Below are 20,549 nucleotides of genomic sequence, written 5' to 3'. Positions count from 1 at the left end.
GTCATTTCCCATTTGCAGATGATGAATGTGTCATACATCTGTATCATGTTTTTCTCAAAGTGAATACTTAAAGTACAGCGGGCTTTACTGTGGAGTTGCCAAGGTAACTGACCAGCAAGTATGCAGTTCAGCAGATTGAAGAAAGGCAATTGAGTACACAAGAATAAAGAAATGTGCGTGTCATCTTAAAACCCAAAAGGGGCCATGGTAGATTGTGGCTTGATTCTATAGATTGCAGAAATGTTTTTTATGAAAATAGAAACTGAGATGTTCTATACTGGTTCTTGGGGTGAGTGACACGGAGTGGCAGGAACCTTCTCTTTAATGGTTCCACTTCAGGCCCTTAGGGGGTGGTATAGAAAATAGAATCATTTCAATGTTCCTTAATGTGAGCAACTTTTCCTTTGCTTTATAAGTTGGCCTTTACCACCTTATAGCAGCAAAGACTAAGGGAGACTATGAGTGGTTTGTAATGGCAATAGAGAATGGTAATCTGTAAGGTGTTGCACTCTAAGCCTTGTACATATTTAGTTCACTAATAGGAAACTTGTGTTTACTTATATCGTGCTTTGTATTAGAAAGTATTGATATGTTTATTAATATAAACTTACTCAAGCATGCCAGATACCCTTCGAGGTACTGAGGAAATAACCAGATAAATAAAACTCAGTGCCGGATTTCAAGGTGTTTTTCATCCCTATAAAGAAGTTAGGGCTCGGCGCCTGTGGCTCAAGTGGCTAAGGCGCCAGCCACATACACCTAAGGTGGCAGGTTCAAATCCCCAGCCCGGGCCCGCCAAACAACAATGATGGCTGCAACCAAAAAATGGCCAGGCGTTGTGGCAGGCGCCTGTAGTCCCAGCTACTTGGGAGGCGGAGGCAGGAGACTCGCTTGAGCCCAGGAGTTGGAGGTTGCTGTGAGCGTGATGCCATGGCACTCTATCCAGGGGGATAGCTTGAGGCTCTGTCTCAAAAAAAAAAAAAAAAAGAAGAAGAAGAAGAAGAAGTTAGATACGTTCAGAAAAGATTCATTTAGATTGTTTAAAACATTTCTGTGCTTTGGATGTAGGGCTATGATCCAGAACTTAAACATTGCTGTATCCAGAATGAAATAACTCTCTGCAGGAGTTCAAAACTCTTATCATTTGACTGTTTTTTTCTTCCCAGTTTTACCTTCCCCTATCTTAAATCTACCCTGGGATCTAGGATCACGGGTTTCATTTCCTTCTTTGAAAGAGCCCCACGGTATCCCACTGTTGTGTCTTGCACATGTGTTCACTGTGGAAAAGCCTGAATGCCTCACCTCTGAGCTTCAGAATCCTAGTACTGTAATATTTTAATAGCCATATTGAACTCCACTTTTTCCATAAATCTTTTCTAGATGTTTTTAACCTTGATTGCTCCTCCCATCTTTCCAGGTATTGCCAGAGCAGTTATTAAGTCTGGGATAATACTTAATTAGGTAGACGTTGGTCTCCCAAACCAGAGAGTTAATTCATGGAAAACAGGGATCGAATCTCTTTCATCTTCACATCCCACATAGCATCTAGCATTCAGAGGATGTTGCAGTATCAAACTGGTAAAAAAAAAAAAAAAACCTACCTTATCCTCACTATTTTTCTGTGATTCATTCTTTCTTATGAGTTGGAATGGGACCACTCCTACAGGTAAGTAAATTATTCTTGGGCAAAAGTATAGTATTATAAATGTCATGGGAGGATCACTTACAAATACTACTACCAAACAAATGAAGAAAGAACAAGTCTCGCTACATACCTAACTGAAACCTTACTCGCAGCTCTCTTCCCTCCATTATCAGAGCCTTTGAAGTTGTCTTTTTAGTAGTAAAGCTGTGGATATGTGAAGCTACAAGTGAAGTATTTTAGTTCTTCTTTTTTTGGCAGCCATCCACAGAACTGCAGGGACACGTTTTCACAGATAAAGAAACATTTTGTGGGAGTTCCTGTTTTTACGTTGAAAAATTTCCTGTCAATGATCTCGCTATCCAGGGCTTTTTGTAACTTGTGAGCTTAGAGTGAGCAGCTTTGGGGTTCTTAAGGTTAATTACCACATTTACAAATCCATCAGTGACTAAGAGAAAGGACTGGCTTGTTAGGGTTTATCTGTCTAAAAATTGCAGCTGTTAGCCAATCAGGAAGATAGAAACCCCCAAAGAGATTGTAGAGGTGACAAGGGTAATGGCAATAATGTGTTGGTGGAGAGGATGACATCAGAGCAAAAACAATAGGTGGAAACTAATCAAACCAATTTGGCCGTTTTAATGTACTCGCATCATATGTCTTAAGTAACTTATACATCATGAAATCTGCCCCATTTTACTTAAATTATTTGTGCTGAATTTTATTGCTTATTTAGAATGTAGTGTAATAGAATGGATAACGTTGTTTGAATTATTAAATGTTAAGATCAGAGAAAATGGAACAAATCATTTCTAGGAGAGAGATATGAGGAATGAACGCTCAGAAAAGTATTCAGTGCATTTTTCTAAGTATGTGTAAAAGTTACCTTACATGTAGCAATGGTATTATACAGACTGATGTGCTTTATACAGAAAACAATACAGTATGGATTCTTACAATATAAAAATTACTCTATATAATTTGTTTTTTTTGTAAAGGGAAAAAGAAAACCTGCAGCACTTATGTAGTTGGTCTGTTCCTATGACGTATTTGCATGGTAAAAATTTCAACTAAAAAGAAATTTCCAAAAATGTCTTACCGATGTCGTCCTTACTTAATAACAATTTAAAATAGTCAATGTGCCTAATTTTGTTCACATCGTGTTTGAAAAGGCTCTGAATGCAAGTTCAGGTTTTCCTTGTTTTGTCCTGAAATTACCTCCCTTTAAAACAAACCGTTACTAACAGTCGCCTTTCACGTTGCTTCCCTTTTCCCAGACATTTCTCCATAGCGAGATCCTTCTTGACAGTGTCAGCGGAATGATTACCAGGCTGTCTCATTATTTGTCTCTCTGTCTCTTATGTTTCCTCTGTGTTTTCAGTGTACACTATTTTCTCCAAGGTGCACTCTGATCGGAATGTGTACCCATCCGCGGGTGTCCTCTTTGTTCATGTTTTGGAAAGAGAATATTTTAAGGGAGAATTTCCACCTTATCCAAAACCGGGTATGTTTTTTTTTTGGGGGGGGGAATGGTTAATTTACTAGATTTTTCTTTTTGTTCAGTGTAAGGGGTACAAGTGTTTTGGTTACGCAGATGAATCGTAGACTGCATCAGACATTATTCAGTTGTATGAGGAATGAATATGCCTGTCCCCAGAGTGGTGTCCATTACACTCCCCAGGTACATTTTTATCTCTCACTTCCCTCCCAGCACGCCCACTTCTCAGTGTCCAGTGTCCTTCACATCCCCATACATACCCAGCCTCTGGCTCCCGCTCATTAGTAAGAACATGGGGTATTTTTTGCATTAGGTTATATAATTCAAGTAACAAATAAAAATGAGTTTTCTGAAAATGATATTTTGTAAGAACACGTTTTAATCTTCTGTAGATTATATGATGAATAGCATCCCGGACAACTTTCGTAAGATGTAGTTAGCTATGTTCTTAGTAATATTCAAGAAAAAAGGTAATGTTTTCATCAGTTATTGAAAAAGTGTTTTCGTATGAAGCGTTCTGTGTTTGCAGAACTCTGTAGCTAAAACTTCGGAGCATCCTCTCTAACATTTGAGAAGAAAATATGTAGCTTAGTTTCTAGAGTCAGCCAGGATTCCATTCTAGTTTCACCACTTACTATGACCGTGGAGAAATAGCTTAATACAGAAAATATAATGAAATATTCCACCAATTAAATTAGGGCTACCTTCATAGCTATGTTTGAAAATCAATGGCATATACTTGTAAAATTATTAGTGCTCGTTTTTAATAAATGCTGTCATTATTAGAGTTGTTTTGAGTTTGTAACATCTTTTTCATCCTTTCCCCCAATATTTTAAAATTAAATTATTTTTATTTTGATGATACACTTTTGTAATTTTAAAATATTCTTTAATATTAGTTTGACAGTGTCCGGAATTTCACAAGAGGAATACTTCTCAAAAGAATGAATACATTAATATGACTAGGACATTTTTCTGAAATTTTATCTTACTCTTAGGTGAAAAAAAAAATTCTAGAAAATTATATGAATCAGTTTTCTTCATTGCATTAAATGTCTAGACAGATTAAACAACCAAAGGATATTTTTTTTACCATGGGGCCCTCATCAAAAGTGCCATATGGAATGTGTGTATGTGTGTTCAGTTTGCTACAAATCTAAGAAAAAAATTTAGAATGTTTTGATTGAAACTACCAAAGCAGCATGTGTGAAAATAACTTTTATGTCTTAATTCTGTGTTTCTTATCTAGGTGAGATTAGTAATGATCCCATAACATTTAATACAAATTTAATGGGTTACCCAGACCGACCTGGATGGCTTCGATATATCCAAAGGACACCATATAGTGATGGAGTCCTGTATGGGTCTCCAACAGCTGACAACGTGGGGAAGCCAACTATCATTGAGGTAATTTACTTAGAGCAAAATTATATTTGTGCATATATATATATGTATATATACACTCACACATTTATATATTAATTCAAGTTTTAAGTGTTGAAACGAAAGTTCCACAGCAGAGGGTTTTTACTTTTTTATGCATGGAAACACACTATTCTACTTAAGAAAATAATTGCAATACTTTGCTCTGTATTTTAGATTCAGATTTCATGTTCATTGCAATATAGTTATTCAGAGGGTATCTTATGTGATAAGTATTGTCATAGGTGCCTAAGGATAGAAAGTTGAGTAGCAGGGGAGTCCTGCCATGCCTTATAGTCCAGAGTTGTGACATTGGCATGGAAACACATATGTAGCCAATGCTATAGTAACTGCTGTAGTAAGAAGGTGCTGTTTAGTGCAGAGTTATAAGAGGGCAAAGAATTTACTTCTCAAAGTAGAAGGAAGGCTATTCTGGGCGGAGCACATCAAAAACTTGGAAGTATAAACAAATCACATGGTCTCGGAACTACAAGTGTGGCCAGAGTGTAGGGTGCACACAAGTGGGCAAGTGATAGGAATGGGAGTTCTTGATATTAGTAGGGCACATCATTGAGGGCTCTGAAAGTCATGCTGATGTTTTTAGCCTTTATTCTAGAAGTGATTTGTTAAAATGCATCATATTTTCACTGTACGTAACATCATACCTGGAATATGTTAGAAAGTAAAAGCATAACAAAAACAATGATTACGTCAAAGCTTTAATAGGAATTAATACTGTACTTTAAAAAAAAATGAACTGGCAGCTCAGTGCCTGTGCTCAGTGGTTAGGACACTGGCCACATACACTGTGGCTGGAGGGTCGAACCTGGCCTGGGCCTGCTAAACAACAATGACAACTACAACAAAAAAATACCTGGGTGTTGTGGTGGGTGCCTGTAGTCCCAGCTACTTGGGAGGCTGAGGCAAGAGAATCACTTAAGCCCAATAGAGGTTGCTGTGAGCTGTGTGACAACACGGCCTTCTATGGAGGGCAACATAATGAGACTCTGTCAAAAAAAAAAAAAAAAAAAAAGAATTGACCTAGAAGCTAAAAGTGTTTTATTATTTACTATACTCTGCCCCACTCGCCTGAAAATCAGAATTATAATGGCAACTAATGGCAGGAGTCCTACCATAATTTTAGATCCTGACGCCTCCGGGATATTTGATCATAGGGAATGGTGAAAGGTAGTTGACTATCACTGTACCCTGTAATCCAGCAGTCCCATTTCTAGATATATAGCCAAAAGAAACAAGTGTGAATGCCCTCCTGGAGGACATCTGCAATTGTGTTCATCAGACACAATGTTTGTATAGCAAAACACTGGAAACCTACAAAACTATGGAGGCCCAAAAAGTCTATCAGTATGAGAATAGATTAATAAAGTATGATGTATTTATACACCATGAATGTTACTTTTTTGTGTGTGTGTGGTTTTTGGCCGGGCCTGGGTTCGCACCCACCACCTCTGGCATATGGGGCCAGCGCCTTACTCCTTTGAGCCACCCGCACCACCCAATATACACCATGAATTTTAAGAGCCCTAAGTTTGTCCAGGACCATGGATGAATGCTGTAAACACAATGTTTAATTAAAAAACAAAACAAAACAAACAAATACCAGACGACTATATAGAGTTTACCTATACCATGTTACTAGAGCTCAGAAACAAACAGACTAAATCATGTTTAAAGCATACATGCATTAATAATAAAACTGTATTTTAAATGAATAGGATATTAAATATAAAATTGAAAATTACTTATTTCTGCTTGGGAGGGACAAGGGTCTAGGATAAGAGAGAAACGCATGTGTTGACATAGTTTCATAAGAGTTCCTTATGTTTTTAGACTTTTTTACTAATATATGGTGTCATAAATATGTATTAAAGATATACTAACATAAAGGTGGAGCCTGTGGCTCAAAGGAGTAGGGTGCTGGCCCCATATACAGGCAGTGGTGGGTTTGAACCTGGCCCCAGGAAAAAACTGCAAAAAGAAAACAAACTAAAGTAATGAAGATGAAAATTTAGCATATCCTTCATACAACAAGTAGTGAATTATCCGTAAATAATACAGTTTTTACATACATATATACGTATAGTAACAGATATAATATTTAAAAATTCTCTATAATTTTTTCAATTATTTGCATATCACACTAATATTTTATCATATAATTCTAATAATTAATTGATTCAGTAGATGTTGTAATTCTGAAATATTTCAATTTTGAGTATGTAAAGTAGATCAAGGCACTGTTTTAGAAATAAAAGATTGAAAGTAAAACATGCACATCTACACACAATCACTTCTTCTTTGAAGGTCTTCACATCATCACCATAAGTAAAATTTGAGGATATTCAGGTATTTAAATATCTCCTTAGAAAAGTAATGGAAAGACTACATTCTGTCATAGCCATTAAATTTAAACATTAAGTATAAAATCAGATAATAAAATTATTCTTCCCAATATGAATTATTCTTTAATCCACTCAGTTGCCTAGGATTTCAAAAATACATTTTTTTAGCATTTATGGAATTTATAATAATGAAATTTATAATGAATATGAGAATGCTAGCCATAAAAAAATTGCTTATTAACTTGAAAACATCCATTTTCTTGAGCTGGAGTTTCAAGATAGTCTAACAAATGATAGAAGGGTTTTGGTTTTTTTTCCCTTGAAAATGTGATTAATCTTTTTGCATGGTAAACTTTTTACATTATGAAGTTTTCCAAATAAAATCTATTTTGAATTTTCTCATTTACTTCATTTGAGCAGTAGTTCCTAGTTTATTTTAATAGTTCCCAGTCTTAATTTTAGTGTTCACTGTGAGGCTAATTGATTAGATGTCTCAAAAGATAGCGAGGAAATGATTAGATCTGGTGGAAATTTGACAAATCGTGGAGAGAGTTTCTTTTGTGAAATAATATGCTTTTCCGAAGAGACACCTTTTAAGCATTTTTAAAGGTTTGGAATTATTTCAAATTCTGATTCTTATTGTTTTAATTCTCAAATAACATTTCTAAGAAGTGCAGTTTATTTCTTTCAAAGCTCAAGCGTGATGTATAAAAATCTTTGATATTTGCTTTTAAATGCACAATTTTTTTTTCTTTTAGTTTGAGTCAGTTTTGTGCTATTCTTTTGTCTCAGTGTCATCTCCAGCTGCAATCACTGCCAGAAGGCTAATGCTGGGATTCTAAGACTTTGACACAATCACTTATGTCTTTGAGGTATTGCAGACACGTCTGAATGATTAACTATCTGTTATAAAGTTAATTATTCTTTGAATTTTGAAACCTTATCCTGTGGTTGGCCTTCACTTTGTTTGTTGTTTGCGGTGGCTTTTTCCTGAGTTGACTTTGATGTAACTTCCCTTGCCCTGCAAATATTTACTAATATTTGACTTTAGGAAGGGATTGATTTGTGTTTTTGAGCATGTGCCATAAGCTTTATAGACTATAATCCTTACTGCTTTACTACCATCATAAGAGAGGTGCGATTTCCAAAGGGTTGTTTATGACATTTTCTGACCGATTGGGGATGCAGTTTAGTCTAAATGCAAACAACACAAAGATGTGCTTGTTTTAAGTGTTCATTTCATTACACTCCTTAAACTCCTTTTAAAAGTAGAAGAATATATTGTTTAGATTTTTTAAAAGCCTTAAGACATCACCGGTAAGTAATTCATAATGGTTAATTCGTTTACTAATGATGCATCTGTACCAGCACTTAATGGCCTTCCGTGAAAGAGTCTTTTCTGATTTTAACTTTTTGTTTCAGCACATTAAATAGACCTGACTAATTATTTATTTTCCCATAATATTGCTAAAAGCCCCAAGTTCTTATTACCCAGAGAAGGAATATTTTGTAAGTATGTCAACAAATAATGAAAATGGAAAGAATGACAATTTGTTTTCATTTTTGCCCGTAATGAATTTCGTTTTACAAATAACATTTCCCTTCTTTAATATGATTTTCCTTTTATAATAGATAACTGCCTACAATAGGCGCACCTTTGAGACTGCAAGGCATAATTTGATAATTAATATAATGTCAGCAGAAGGTAGGTATTGAAAATATGTCTATCATTTCCTTATTTATAAGAAGTATTTCATTATGTTTCATAACTATATAAAATAGAGTTAAGAATTTTAAAGCACCATATATACCTAATATAAGTGATAAAGAAGTAAAATGTAGAAAAGAAAACTAAGCAGTATCTAATTTGTCATAAAATATCATGGCGTGCTATGGTGGTGAAGAACTCAGGATAGGGAGCTGAACAGATGAGACACTTAGTTCTCTAAGCCTTAGTTTCATCATCTGTAAAATGAGACTTAAGAATAGTATCCCTATAGTGGCATGGTGGCTCCAGCCTATAATCCCAGCAGTCTGGGAGGCAGAGGCGGATGGATTGCTTGAGTTTAGGAGTTCAAGATCAGCCTGAGCAAGAGTAAGACCCCATCTCTAAAAATAGCAGGGTATTGTGGCCGGTGACTATAGTCCCAGCTACGCAGGAGGCTGAAGCAAGAGGATGGCTTGGGCCTACGAGTTTGAGGTTGCTGTGAACTATGACACCATGACATTCTTCTGGGGGTGACAGAGTGAGACTCTTGTCTCAGGGAAAAAAAAGAATAGGATCCCTTTTATAACTCTGGGGTAAGGATTCTGAGTTATGGCTTGAAATGTGCTTAACGTAGAGCTGATCTCAGAGTGCACAATCAATAATTATTAGCTAGTTTTATTATTTTACTTTAGATTTTACTACAGGAAGCAGTCTAATTGCATTGTTGTGGATGCCTAAATAGTAAGGGATTTCTTACGGACTCACTCAAATATCTTGACTCAATTTTGACAAATGAGTGGGAAAAATACATACTGCTAAGAACTTCATAGTTAAAATTTATAAATTGGGGATAATTCTGTCTATCTTAGATATCATTGTATGAGGGTGATATGTGTAAGAGAGGACCTGATATGTAAGTTTTTTCCTTTGAAATAGAAAAACGATTGTGCATTCTTAATAGGGGAATTCCTGCTTCTGTTTACTAATACAACTAAAAGCAAATGAGCAAACACAAAACATTTTATCACAACCTACTAATGTGGAATTCATGATAAATCAGTCAAGGCTGGATTTTAAAAAATCGCTTTTATATAAAAGAAAGCAATTTCTGTAAAATGAAATTTGGAAAGCTTGTTTACAGACTTGATCCCCATAAAATGAATTTTCCTCCACATGTTTAGCAGTATAAATTGTAGGCAACAAATATGCAAGTAAGTTTTAAATTAAAATGACCTTCATAGACATGAAAAGCAAGTCCAAGTGCCCATTCTGTAGTCCTGACAGAAGGCTCTCTCTCCACTCTGTCCTTCCCTGAGGGCTTTTGGTAGGTACTGTGTTGGGATCAGGGAGACTTTAGCTCTTGACTATAGTTGTGGTTGGCTGGATGCTTGCACCTGTCTCAAGCTGTCCCTGTAGAATTGGAATACCCTTAATGAACAGAGCAGTTGAAAAGTTTTCTTCCTCCTTGAGAGTTCATAGCTGTAGTTAAATAGTTATTTTACAGTGGGCTGGGACCATCTAACCTCACCATTATGCTCTCAGAGACAGCAAGACTTTTTAATCAAGTGTGCGCAAACTGAGAGACAGCTGTCTGCAGCTTGAGCTCATTCCTTCTCAAGTCTGATCTTAGTGCTGCAGATGCAGAGTATACAAGGCATCTTACCAGGTGGTGGTGGTGGTGGTGGTGGAGGGCACCTGTGATTAAGGCGATGATCATAATGGAGGCCTGCTGGTCAACTGTAGGGCTGAAAGTTTGCATCAGGCCTATTTATCTCAAGTCAGGGTTTGAAGGTATGCTGCTGAGGAGGAAGAGGAGATGGGTTCTGGAAGCCCCCGCCTCTAATTCAGGCAGAACTGTTTCACTGCTTGTTAGTAGGTTTCAGTTGCCCGAAACTATTTGAGTATCACTGAACTAAAGGTCCCGTGTTTCAGCAACACGGTCATTGTGTAAGAAAATAAAGTGCTGCAGTAAAAAAAAAAAAAAAAAAAAGAAAAAATTCCCATGTTTGTCTTTGCTGGTCTGGAAAGAATGTACATGCACGCTAAGACAAGCATTTTTGAACATAGCCTCTACTCATGCTGTTGGTCCCCAGACAAGTTTTAGGCAGAGAAATAACCAAAGTTTGTATCAGGGTAATCGGGTTCTGTCCAACTCTCTGCCCAGCTGTCTCCTGTTCTGAGAGACCTAACGAGAAATTAGTCATGTAGACTCACACAGCATGGTGCTCAAGGAGAGTACAAAAAGTGATTCTCTAAATTGGGTTTAGTGCCTCACAGGCCTGCTGCCAATCTGTTGGCCTACTGTTCTCTTGGCCTCTGTGATTTCCAAATATAGCAGGCATGGGATTTCCCCAGAGTTAGAAAGCTGCCATGACTCATATCTCGGAGGTCTGGCAGCAGAACATAACCTGGGTAGACAGCAGGCAGCTGCCCAACCTAGAACCTCTGAGAGGCGTGGTGGCAGGGACAGGCTTCATGGCAGGTCTCAGAGAGGGAGCCACGGAACGGGGTCATAGGGATCAGGAGAAGCCAAGAAGCAGTTCTTCAAGAAGTAGCTCTGATAATAAGAAAAAGTTTTACATGCTTTTTAAGAAAACTAAATGTAAAAACATTTTAAGGAAATGGTTAGGTTATAGTCTTCTGGCATATTGACAGGTATATTTGGTATTATTTATAAATAGTATTTATTGCCAAGGAGCTCTTCTTCATGATGCATATCTGCATGACTATTTTTAGGTTTGCAGAAAAATGTAGTATGATCAAGCTATTGTTTATCTGTATAAAACAGGAAATTTATCTGCATAAAAGAGAAGAAATATATGTTAGAAGATTGCAGATAGGCTATACCTTAAACATTTACAACAAAATCATAAGCAGAATAAATGACAGTATAGGAAATAAAAAAAAAAGAACTTCCTATGATCAGGGCCTTGAAGTACTAACTCCTTAGAAAATGATGGCAATGCTCTAGAAAAGGCCTTTTAATATCAAAGAAGCTCCATAAGAAATGAGATCATCAAGATTTCAGGTATTTGTTATATAATTTTCATTTTTTGTTTCTTAAGAATGGAATTCTTTACAGGTACGTGAACTTTATTGAAATAAATCAGAATATAATTATTACTGGGGACTTTTTTTTATCTGTACATATTTATTGATTACAGGGTGATATTGTGCATTTATACATTTTATAATGATCAAATCAGGGAAATTAACATATCTTAAATGTTTATCATTTCTTTGTGATGATATTCAGAAAACTCTCCTAGCTATTGTGAAATAAACATTACTATTAACTCTAGTCATCAAAAAGATGACAAAAAGACAAAACACACACACAGAGAAATTCTAGTCATCCTAGAACAAAGAGAACACAAAATACAAAGATTTTGCAACAGAACACAAAAATTTATTTGTGTAGAGTCCAGAAACATTTCCTTGTGCTTCTTTGAAAGTATGAATTCAGATAACCAGCCTTTTCATATTATAAGAAGAGTTAAAGTTTAGGCAGGTGTGGTGGTTTGTGCCTATAATTCGGCACTTTGAGGAGGCCACGCTAGGATGATTGCTTGAGTCCAGGAGTGCAAGACCAGCCTGGGCAACACAGTGAGACTCCATTTCGCCACAACAAATTTTGAAATTAGCCAGGTGTGGGGGCACACACCTATAATCCCAGCTACTGGGGAAGCTAAGGCAGGAGAAGCACTTGAGCCCAAGAGCTGTGATCACACCACTGCCCTCTAGCCTAAGCAACAAAGTGAGATCCCGTTTCAGAAAATCTAAAATCAAAGTTTATTATTTTATCATTCTTACCGTGTGTTAAGAACTGCTCTGAGCACTTTATACGGTCTCTTTTAAATGAGATAAAAATTATATGTGCTAAATTAATTTATGATAGTTCTCAGACCTCTCTAAAGATAAGCTTCCACATCTGAAAGTTCAAGCAGTCCCCAGGTTACAAACATCTGACTTAGGTACAACTCTCACATATCAACAGAGGCTATTACAGTAAATCCTTGAGTTACAATGACTCAACTGACATACGACTCATACTTAACGCATGGAGACGATTACAGGTAGCAGGTACATGTACCTGTTCCAACTTAGAATAGAAATAAATTCAACTTAACAAACCTACAGAACGTATCTCATTTGTAACCTGGGGACTGTCTATATAGAGAAAAATAGAAGTGCCTACTCCTTGTCCTGCTGTGAGAATTAAATGTTCTAATTCACATAAATCACTCAGCATGGCCTACCTCATAGTAAATACTTTTTAAAAGTTAATATTTATTACAAAAGAATTATTAAATAAAAGGCAGGCAATAGAACAATCAGAACGTGGGAAAAGATGCTCACAATTCAAGAGTAACATTTGAGTAACAGATATTTTTGTATTTACTTAGAATTGCTTACACTGAAAGTCTAAATTTGACATTGGGTCGGTTTAAAATATAAATTACGAAATGTTTAGAGGGAAATTTTGGCGAGATACTGGGAAGGGAAAAAGTTAACTAAATCTCTAACAATGTGAAAAGTGGAATTGCATGAGAACTTTTAAATTTTTCTACAATTTTTAATTGAAGAGTGATGAAAATAGTAGAAGTGCTTTGATTTTTAGCATTTTTATTGCACACATCATCAAAATGTTAACATTTTAGCATGCTCCCCAAAAGATCAGTAATATTATAAATTAAAAATGCAGATTTATTTTTTTGCCAAGTCCTATCATTATAATAAATTCCTGAACCTTAGACTGTTTTATATGATAGGTCAAGTTCCGTGTCTAACGCATGCTTTGTTTTTAGATAGATCCTCTCTCATACAGAAAACCTTTCAAGTCAGTGTTATTATTGTGCCCAGCTTTCAGGACTATGACAGAACTCGGCAAGTCTCAAATTGTTCTTTTGTTTCCCTTTTAAAAGACTACTTCATTAAAGATATGCATACTCTTTTCCACCAAAATTAGACTTCCCATTGCCATACCAAGCAGAATTCTTCATTAAAAATATGAATGTGGAAGAAATGTTGGCCAGTGAGGTTCTCGGAGACTTTCTCGGGGCGGTGAAAAACGTGTGGCAGCCTGAGCGTCTGAACGCCATAAACATCACGTCAGCCCTAGACAGGGGCGGCAGGGTTCCGCTTCCCATTAATGACCTGAAGGAGGGGTAAGCAGACTTTTATCTCCTTGTCTTAAATATAGATGTTTAACTCTCGCGATTTTGACCCACCTACACTACCATTTTTAGTATAGACGGCAGATGGCTTATTATTTTTTCTTTCTAATAGGAAATAGATATTGTCAAGGTACGAACATGCTAGTAATTTTCTATATTGACAAAGAAGTTGTGTTACTGGTTCTTTACATCTCAGGTTCCAGTTCTGTGAAATCTTAATTGTAGATCAGGATCAGCAAGATAAATTTTAGCACTAAGTCTTTTGTGCCTGCCATAGAGAAGCTGATTGTTTAGAACCATGAATTTCAAAGGAAGTTGGTGCCCCTGTTCTTAGCTGCAGAAGGACGCGCGGACAGACTGCTGTAACTTTATTCTAGGAAACTATTTTTTCATCTTTAACATTCTTTCCACCATGTGTTGATGACTGGTTGCTAGGGTGGATTTGAAGCCCATTCCTATGACACGAGAGCCTGAAGTCTGGCCTTGTCACTCACAAGCTGGGTGACATTAGGCAAATGTTGAACTGCTCTGGGCCTACTTCCTTCTCTATTTAGGGGGGATTATACTCTTCCTCAGGGTTGTGTAATAATTAAATGAGGCCTTGTATTAGAAACGGATTTGTCATTCTCAGGCTATAGAAAAACAAAGTACGTCTTATACCCTTGTAGAGGTCAAGAAACACTCTTGCCTATATAAATTGAAAGTGTCAACATTATTATCAAGTCACATTGTGATCTTTAATTATAATACCAGTCTGTAGGTTGAGGTGGATTTGCTCCCCTGGTCCTATGAAGTGGTACAGCACGCGGAGTAAATCACCCTTTGCATAGCACCTAACTCCTCCTCCATCCATAATCCTGAAAACACTGCTACACAAGTGACATGCGAGATGATTAATAGCTTGAGTACCTGGATTGGTAAGAATTAAATCTCAGGGACGCTTTAAAGGAGAACTTTGTTGGAAATAAGGGGAAAGATCACAGATCACGCAGATGAAGACTGAGGGAGGAGGCGGGAGGACGGTAGGGAAAGGCAGTGACTCGTTAATGTCCAAGTTATTTCAGAATTCAGTTTTATCTTCCGCATTATGGCAACGAATTTGGAAGTCAGTCAGGCACACATAGAAGTGCTTTGAGGAAAATCGTTGCTTTATTTTTTGTCTGTATGCTGGTTGGCTTTCTATATGAAAACATAATTCTGGAGCTTAAATGTTCTCTTCAGAGTTACAAGATGGTTCTCTGTCCCTCTGAAGCGTTAAAGCAGGACATGGAACGGGATAAACAGGAGTATCTCCCCTGAAACGTTCCCCTAATGGGGCACTTTGTCATCAACAGTTGCCTTAAAGTAATGTGTTCTACCACAATTGCTAAAATAATAACCAAAAAAATTTTTGGAGGAAATAGCCCAGAAACCAGGCACTATGTAGTATTCCATAGTTGTACCTTTTTGTGGTCTTGCTCTTTCTCCCATCAATCGTGCAGGCCCCACCCATAGAGGCACTTTTAGAATCTGAACTAAATTGAACTAAGCAGGTCCCTAAACCAAACTCTGACCTAAAGCAGTGCTTTCCAACTATGCCTAACCCAAGAGTTGCCAGTAGAACATGACCGAAATAGATAGTTCCTGGCCTGCGAGTCCCCTCGGAGCCCGATTCTTGGAGCCTAGGGCTGGGCCTGAACATGTGACTGTAAATTAAGAACAGAATTTTTGTCCTACAAGTACTTGTTAGAGACTCTAATCATTGGCAGACTAACCCCCAGCACCTGCTAGAGGGTGGCATATGTGGCATATGCTGTCAGATATTTGAGAGTCCGTCTCGTGACATTTATTTGGACTCTTGTCTCAGATCCCTTCCCAATTTGAAATGCTTTCCATGGTTTTAATTTAATATTAAGTTGTAGCCTTTACAAAATACTATTATGAGGTGTCTTTTAAAATAGCATTACTATAAATTGTACCCAATGCCAACTCCATTACTCCATTGTCCCTATAAAAATATTAATGAAATAAAATCTGATTTGAGAAAAGTTCATCCCTAAGAATGATTTTCGGTGCATGTTTTCTTTAGTTGTGATATAATGTTGTATCAACAAGTACTTTTTTAGCCATATTTTCTTAAATTTAAAAACAGATCCAATGCTTAACTCATCTCTAGTACCTGTCTTCCTTTTTAATGGTGTATATTATGGTTTTTAATTTATTTAATATACTTTTTTCTTTGTATTTTCTTTTAAAAATACGTTGGGCTATATATCCTGTTAAAGATGAAATATTAAAAAGATTAAGAAGTAGAGTCAGAGATAGCAAAGGAATTACAACCCTTGCTTTTTAAATATTTTATTTAAATTTTATATTCATACATTTCAGAAGTATTAATTAAGCACTTAAGAAATGTGTTCTGCTTAATACTTAAACATAAGCTTTGGTCCTGGATTTAAAAAAAAAAAAACTTTCATGAACGTTTTTTTCCTATTACTCATGGCGGCTACTATCTACTAACTATAAATTTTTCCATTTTTGATGTGTGTAGTCAAATAGCAGATGACCAAGAATAGCTCTCAGTTGTAGACTCTTGAAGTAAACCTACTACCCTTCCGCCACCTAAAGGGTCATCATATGTCCCTCCTCAAGAGCCCACCCAGGAGCTTCCCAGCTCATTATCCTTCTTGAAGAGCATATTTTCATCTCTGTAGAGCTCAGTGACAGTTTTCAAACTTCTAAGTCAAACAGCAAATGATCTCAAAGGTTTACTTCAAAGTGCCTAAGCTCCTGCAAAGGAAGGCCGAGCCCTCTGCAAAGGTTTGTTTTTACTTGCCAGACCCATAATCCCAAGGAAACTGCAGTCTCTGGGCCTGGTCTTGTGCTGCTTTTTCTCCTGACACTGAGCCAGAGGCTAAGGCCTCACGGATGTATTTAGCCTGGGATAAAGCTGGTGGAAAGAGGAGCAGGTTTGTATTTCACTCTAGGCATGTCATAGCTGCTAACCGTGGGTGAGTGATGTAGTGTAAATGGTGGCTATGAAGGGAATGATGGGGTGTGAGGATTAAAGAATTTACTCGCTTTTCCGAAGAGATGGGTAAACCTACCCCTGTTTCCCCTGATTCCCAAAGCAGGTAGATCTAGCCTCAGTTAGCAGCTGAGAATCCTAGTTCAGTTTCTGCACCATCTCACAAAATAATCCCTCTAATTTGTTGTCTGATTTTGTCCTCCTGTGTGCAAGGCCTCAGGGGGAAGTTACACTCAAGGAAGACAGAATGTAAGTCAGTGGCTGCCAGATAGTCGTTGGATGGCAAGTCATGATTCTGGGTTAGTTTCAGTAGGGTTCTGAAATTGTTTCCATCTTTGGTGACTTCCCTGATTGCCCTTTTTCCTTAAATAATATGATTCTTCTGTAAATTAATACAATCATTATGGTCAGCAGTGTGGAGATTACTCAAAGAACTCAAAAGTAGACCTACCATTTGATTTAGCAATCCCATTACTGGGTATCCAGCACAGGAGAAGAAGTTATTTTATCAAGGAGACACCTGCCTCCAAATGTTTATCATAACACAACTCACAAATGCAAAGATGTGGAATCAGCCTAAGTGCCCATCAGTGGATGAGTACTACTCAGCCGTATGGAATAATGTCCTTTGCAGCAGCTTGGATGGAGACCATTAGCCTAAGTGAAGTAACTGAGGAATAGAAAAACAAACACCACACGTTCTACTAGTAAATAGGACCTACACGGTGGTACACGTGGTCCTAAAGTGGCATAAAGGACGTTGGAGACTAAAAGAAGGGAGGGGTGAGGAATATGGACTCACTTATTAACTACAGTGTACACTATTCTGGTGACAGGCCCAGTAAAAGCCCTGACTTCAGCATTATACAATTCATCCATGGAATAAGAACATTTATACCCCCTAATATTTGAAATAAAAATTATTTTAAAAGTCCCTCCTCCATTTTTGGTACAAGTACCCTTTCTCTTACAGTTTGGTGGCAACATGAGATAGGAATTTTTGAAAAAATTTCTTCACTAAAAATAAAAATTGGAAACCCATATCAGTCCATTTTTATAGCAGAAAATAAGTGAAATCAATGTACGTTTAATATTAATTCTTTTAAGTTCTATCATTTTTTTCATAATATAACATTTCTTAAATTTTTTTTAATGGGAGAATATTGTATTGGTCTCTGAGGTGTAGTGATTTATGATATGAAATCTGTGCTTGCAATCTACTACAGACCATGCAAGTAATCAGATAATTCCAATCATCGTTGTGATAGCCAAGATTGAGGTAGCACAGAAAGGGCTCCTACTTCGCTTTAGGTCTGTGCCTGGCAAGAGTTCATGGAGGGGGTGAAGCCTGACTTGTATTGAAAATCTGAGTACAAATTGGCTTGCTGAGAAAATGAGAAAGGGGAACTTTAGGGAAGGGTAAAGGCATGGCCAAGCCCTGGGAGAGAACATGACGTACTGAGAAACCTGCTTAGGGTGGAAATGGGAGAGAGGGGTCTATAAGCGATAGTACCCAAGGGGTGAAGACCAGACCGCGTACGTCCTGTATACCTGGAGAAGTTTGTATTTTATCCTGAAGCATTAGGGACCATTGCAGAAAAGCGACTGATACTACAGTTTTTATTTGCGAGATCACCCTTGTCTAGAACCAGGGAAGGCCTGAACGGAGGGAATGCTGCCTGGAAATACTGGAAGTTAGGGGACCCAGTAGCTTCTGTGTTCTCTGCTGGAGGAACTTGAACGCATGAGTAAAATTCTTTTAGAATTTAGTGCCACTAAAACGTGAAGGTTTCTAAGAACTAGCCATCCTTCCCCCCCCTAATAATGAGAATTGTGACTTTACTGGTTTTCTTTTCTGTTTCAATAAAGTCAGTGCTCTGAATGACAGTGGCATTATTAACACTGTTGATCTTTCAGTTTTTCCCTAATTTTTGATTTTTCTTTTATTTGCTTATTATATATGTTATAACCTCAGAAATCCTTTCTCTTAATTTTTATCTTGCTTTTTGATTGATTAATGACAGGTATGTACAGAAAAAAGAAGCGAGGGAGAGGGAGAAGGCAGGCAGCCTGGGTCTGCTTCTCTGGAGAGCCCGAGTTACCAAGCAACATGGAACATATGTGGACACATGCTTCTCTAAATTGCCTCTTACCTCCTAGATACATAAAATAAAGAATACATTTGTTAGTTGGACAATTAGGAAAAAAATACAACCGTCGAATCCATTTATCAGACTATTGCTGAAAAGGCAGAATTTTGACTTACATTATTTACCTGTTACGTGGCTCTTCACATATGTTTCAAGGCCTCGATGATGTATTAATATTTTACCTCAAAGAAGGGGAATTGAATTGTTTAAACTGGAAGAAAAAAAATTGTTGTCAGGGATGAGTCTATCTATTATCCATCCACTAATCCCTAAGATTTTGAAGCCCCGTGTTTTGTTAGCATTCATGGAGAGCATTGTACTTGGTAATACAGTCTCATCTCGTCTATTCACGCACATTTGAAATTTTGAAAACATGTGCTAAAGTCATAATGGTAAAGATCATCCTCATTTCACTTCATCACAATTTTAAACTTCGAAACATATCCAAAAGCTATCTCAAAGGTAAACAACAGATTATGAAAAACATCATTTTAGCCTGTATGGCATAGAGTTATTCTACATGGCCTCAGACAATTATATACTTAAGAAAAGCCAGAATGTTCAAGCTTTTTGATTCTACAAAATAAACAGTAAGTGTATACACCTTTTCTTTATCCTACAAGGCAAATCTAATGTCAGCTGCTCTTGAGCATGACATTTTTGCTACGCTCGTGTTTCTAAACTTGGTATAATGTGTTTTTTACTTGCTTGTTTATTCAGCAAATAGGCTTCCTAAGGCCAATGACAAGGAGGGGGTTCAAGGAGAACTGTTAAGGACTGGTGCTTCCCTCCCGAGCAAGGTGATGGTAACTCGAAGTAGAGTTGTATCAGTGGGAAAGAACAAAGCGGACAGGTGTCTAAGAGTTATTTCAGGGTAAATGTCAGAGACTAATGATGGATTGGATATGAGGAAAGCAGGAGAGGAGTCAAAGATGATGGTGCTTGAATTCATGACTTGAGCATCTGGGGATGCCAATCATTGCGAAAGAAGAGAGAAGGAGGAACAGGTGGAGGTGGGGTGGGGTGGTGGTGAGCTCAGCTTGGAACATATTACGTTGGAGAAGCTTATAGATATCCAAGTGGAGATGAAAGTAATTTGGCAGTGTGTGTGTCAACTGTCATAAAAATGTTTCCACTCTAGGCATCTCTTTTAAGATAGTAACATTAAAGAATAAGCTCAGAGATAGTCTTTGCAATATTATTTATAACAGAAAAAAATTAGAAGCAACTTACATGTCCAACTCTGAAGTAATTGCTGAATAAATCATGTGCACTTAAAAAATTATATTGCCATAAAACCATAATTACAAAGACTACAACATGAAAAATGCTTATGATGCAGTAATTGAAAAAGCAGGATACAAAATTATATTGTAGAAATGATTGCAATTAGGTTAAAATATATGCATTTGAAAAATATTGTGCGAGGTACATTGGAAGATGAAAATAGTTCTCTTGACGATATCAGTTCTGTTTTTTTTTTTTTTTTCTTTTTTTGAGACAGAGCCTCAAGCTGTTCCCCTGGGCAGAGTGCCGTGGCATTACAGCTCACAGCAACCTCCAACTCCTGGGCTCAAGCGAGTCT

At 37.1% G+C, this 20,549-nt stretch overlaps 1 protein-coding gene across 4 annotated transcripts in view; it reads left to right on the top strand.

Annotated features, from left to right (window-relative positions):
* The window catches only part of SGCE (sarcoglycan epsilon), a 75,986-nt gene that overhangs the window by 23,338 nt on the left and 32,099 nt on the right, over positions 1-20,549 (top strand). For all 4 annotated transcript variants that reach the window (XM_023519280.1, XM_003782678.3, XM_023519279.1 and 1 more), the window contains 4 exons: positions 3,021-3,143; positions 4,387-4,544; positions 8,555-8,627; positions 13,600-13,798. In XM_023519280.1, coding sequence (XP_023375048.1) covers positions 3,021-3,143; positions 4,387-4,544; positions 8,555-8,627; positions 13,600-13,798 — 553 coding nt within the window. The remainder of the gene's footprint in view (positions 1-3,020; positions 3,144-4,386; positions 4,545-8,554; positions 8,628-13,599; positions 13,799-20,549) is intronic.

The sequence above is a fragment of the Otolemur garnettii genome, unplaced genomic scaffold (assembly GCF_000181295.1).
Source record: "Otolemur garnettii isolate 467f Iridium unplaced genomic scaffold, OtoGar3 scaffold00005, whole genome shotgun sequence".
NCBI classification, from domain to species: Eukaryota; Metazoa; Chordata; class Mammalia; order Primates; family Galagidae; genus Otolemur; species Otolemur garnettii.
This window is presented reverse-complemented; position numbering and strand designations above follow the sequence as displayed.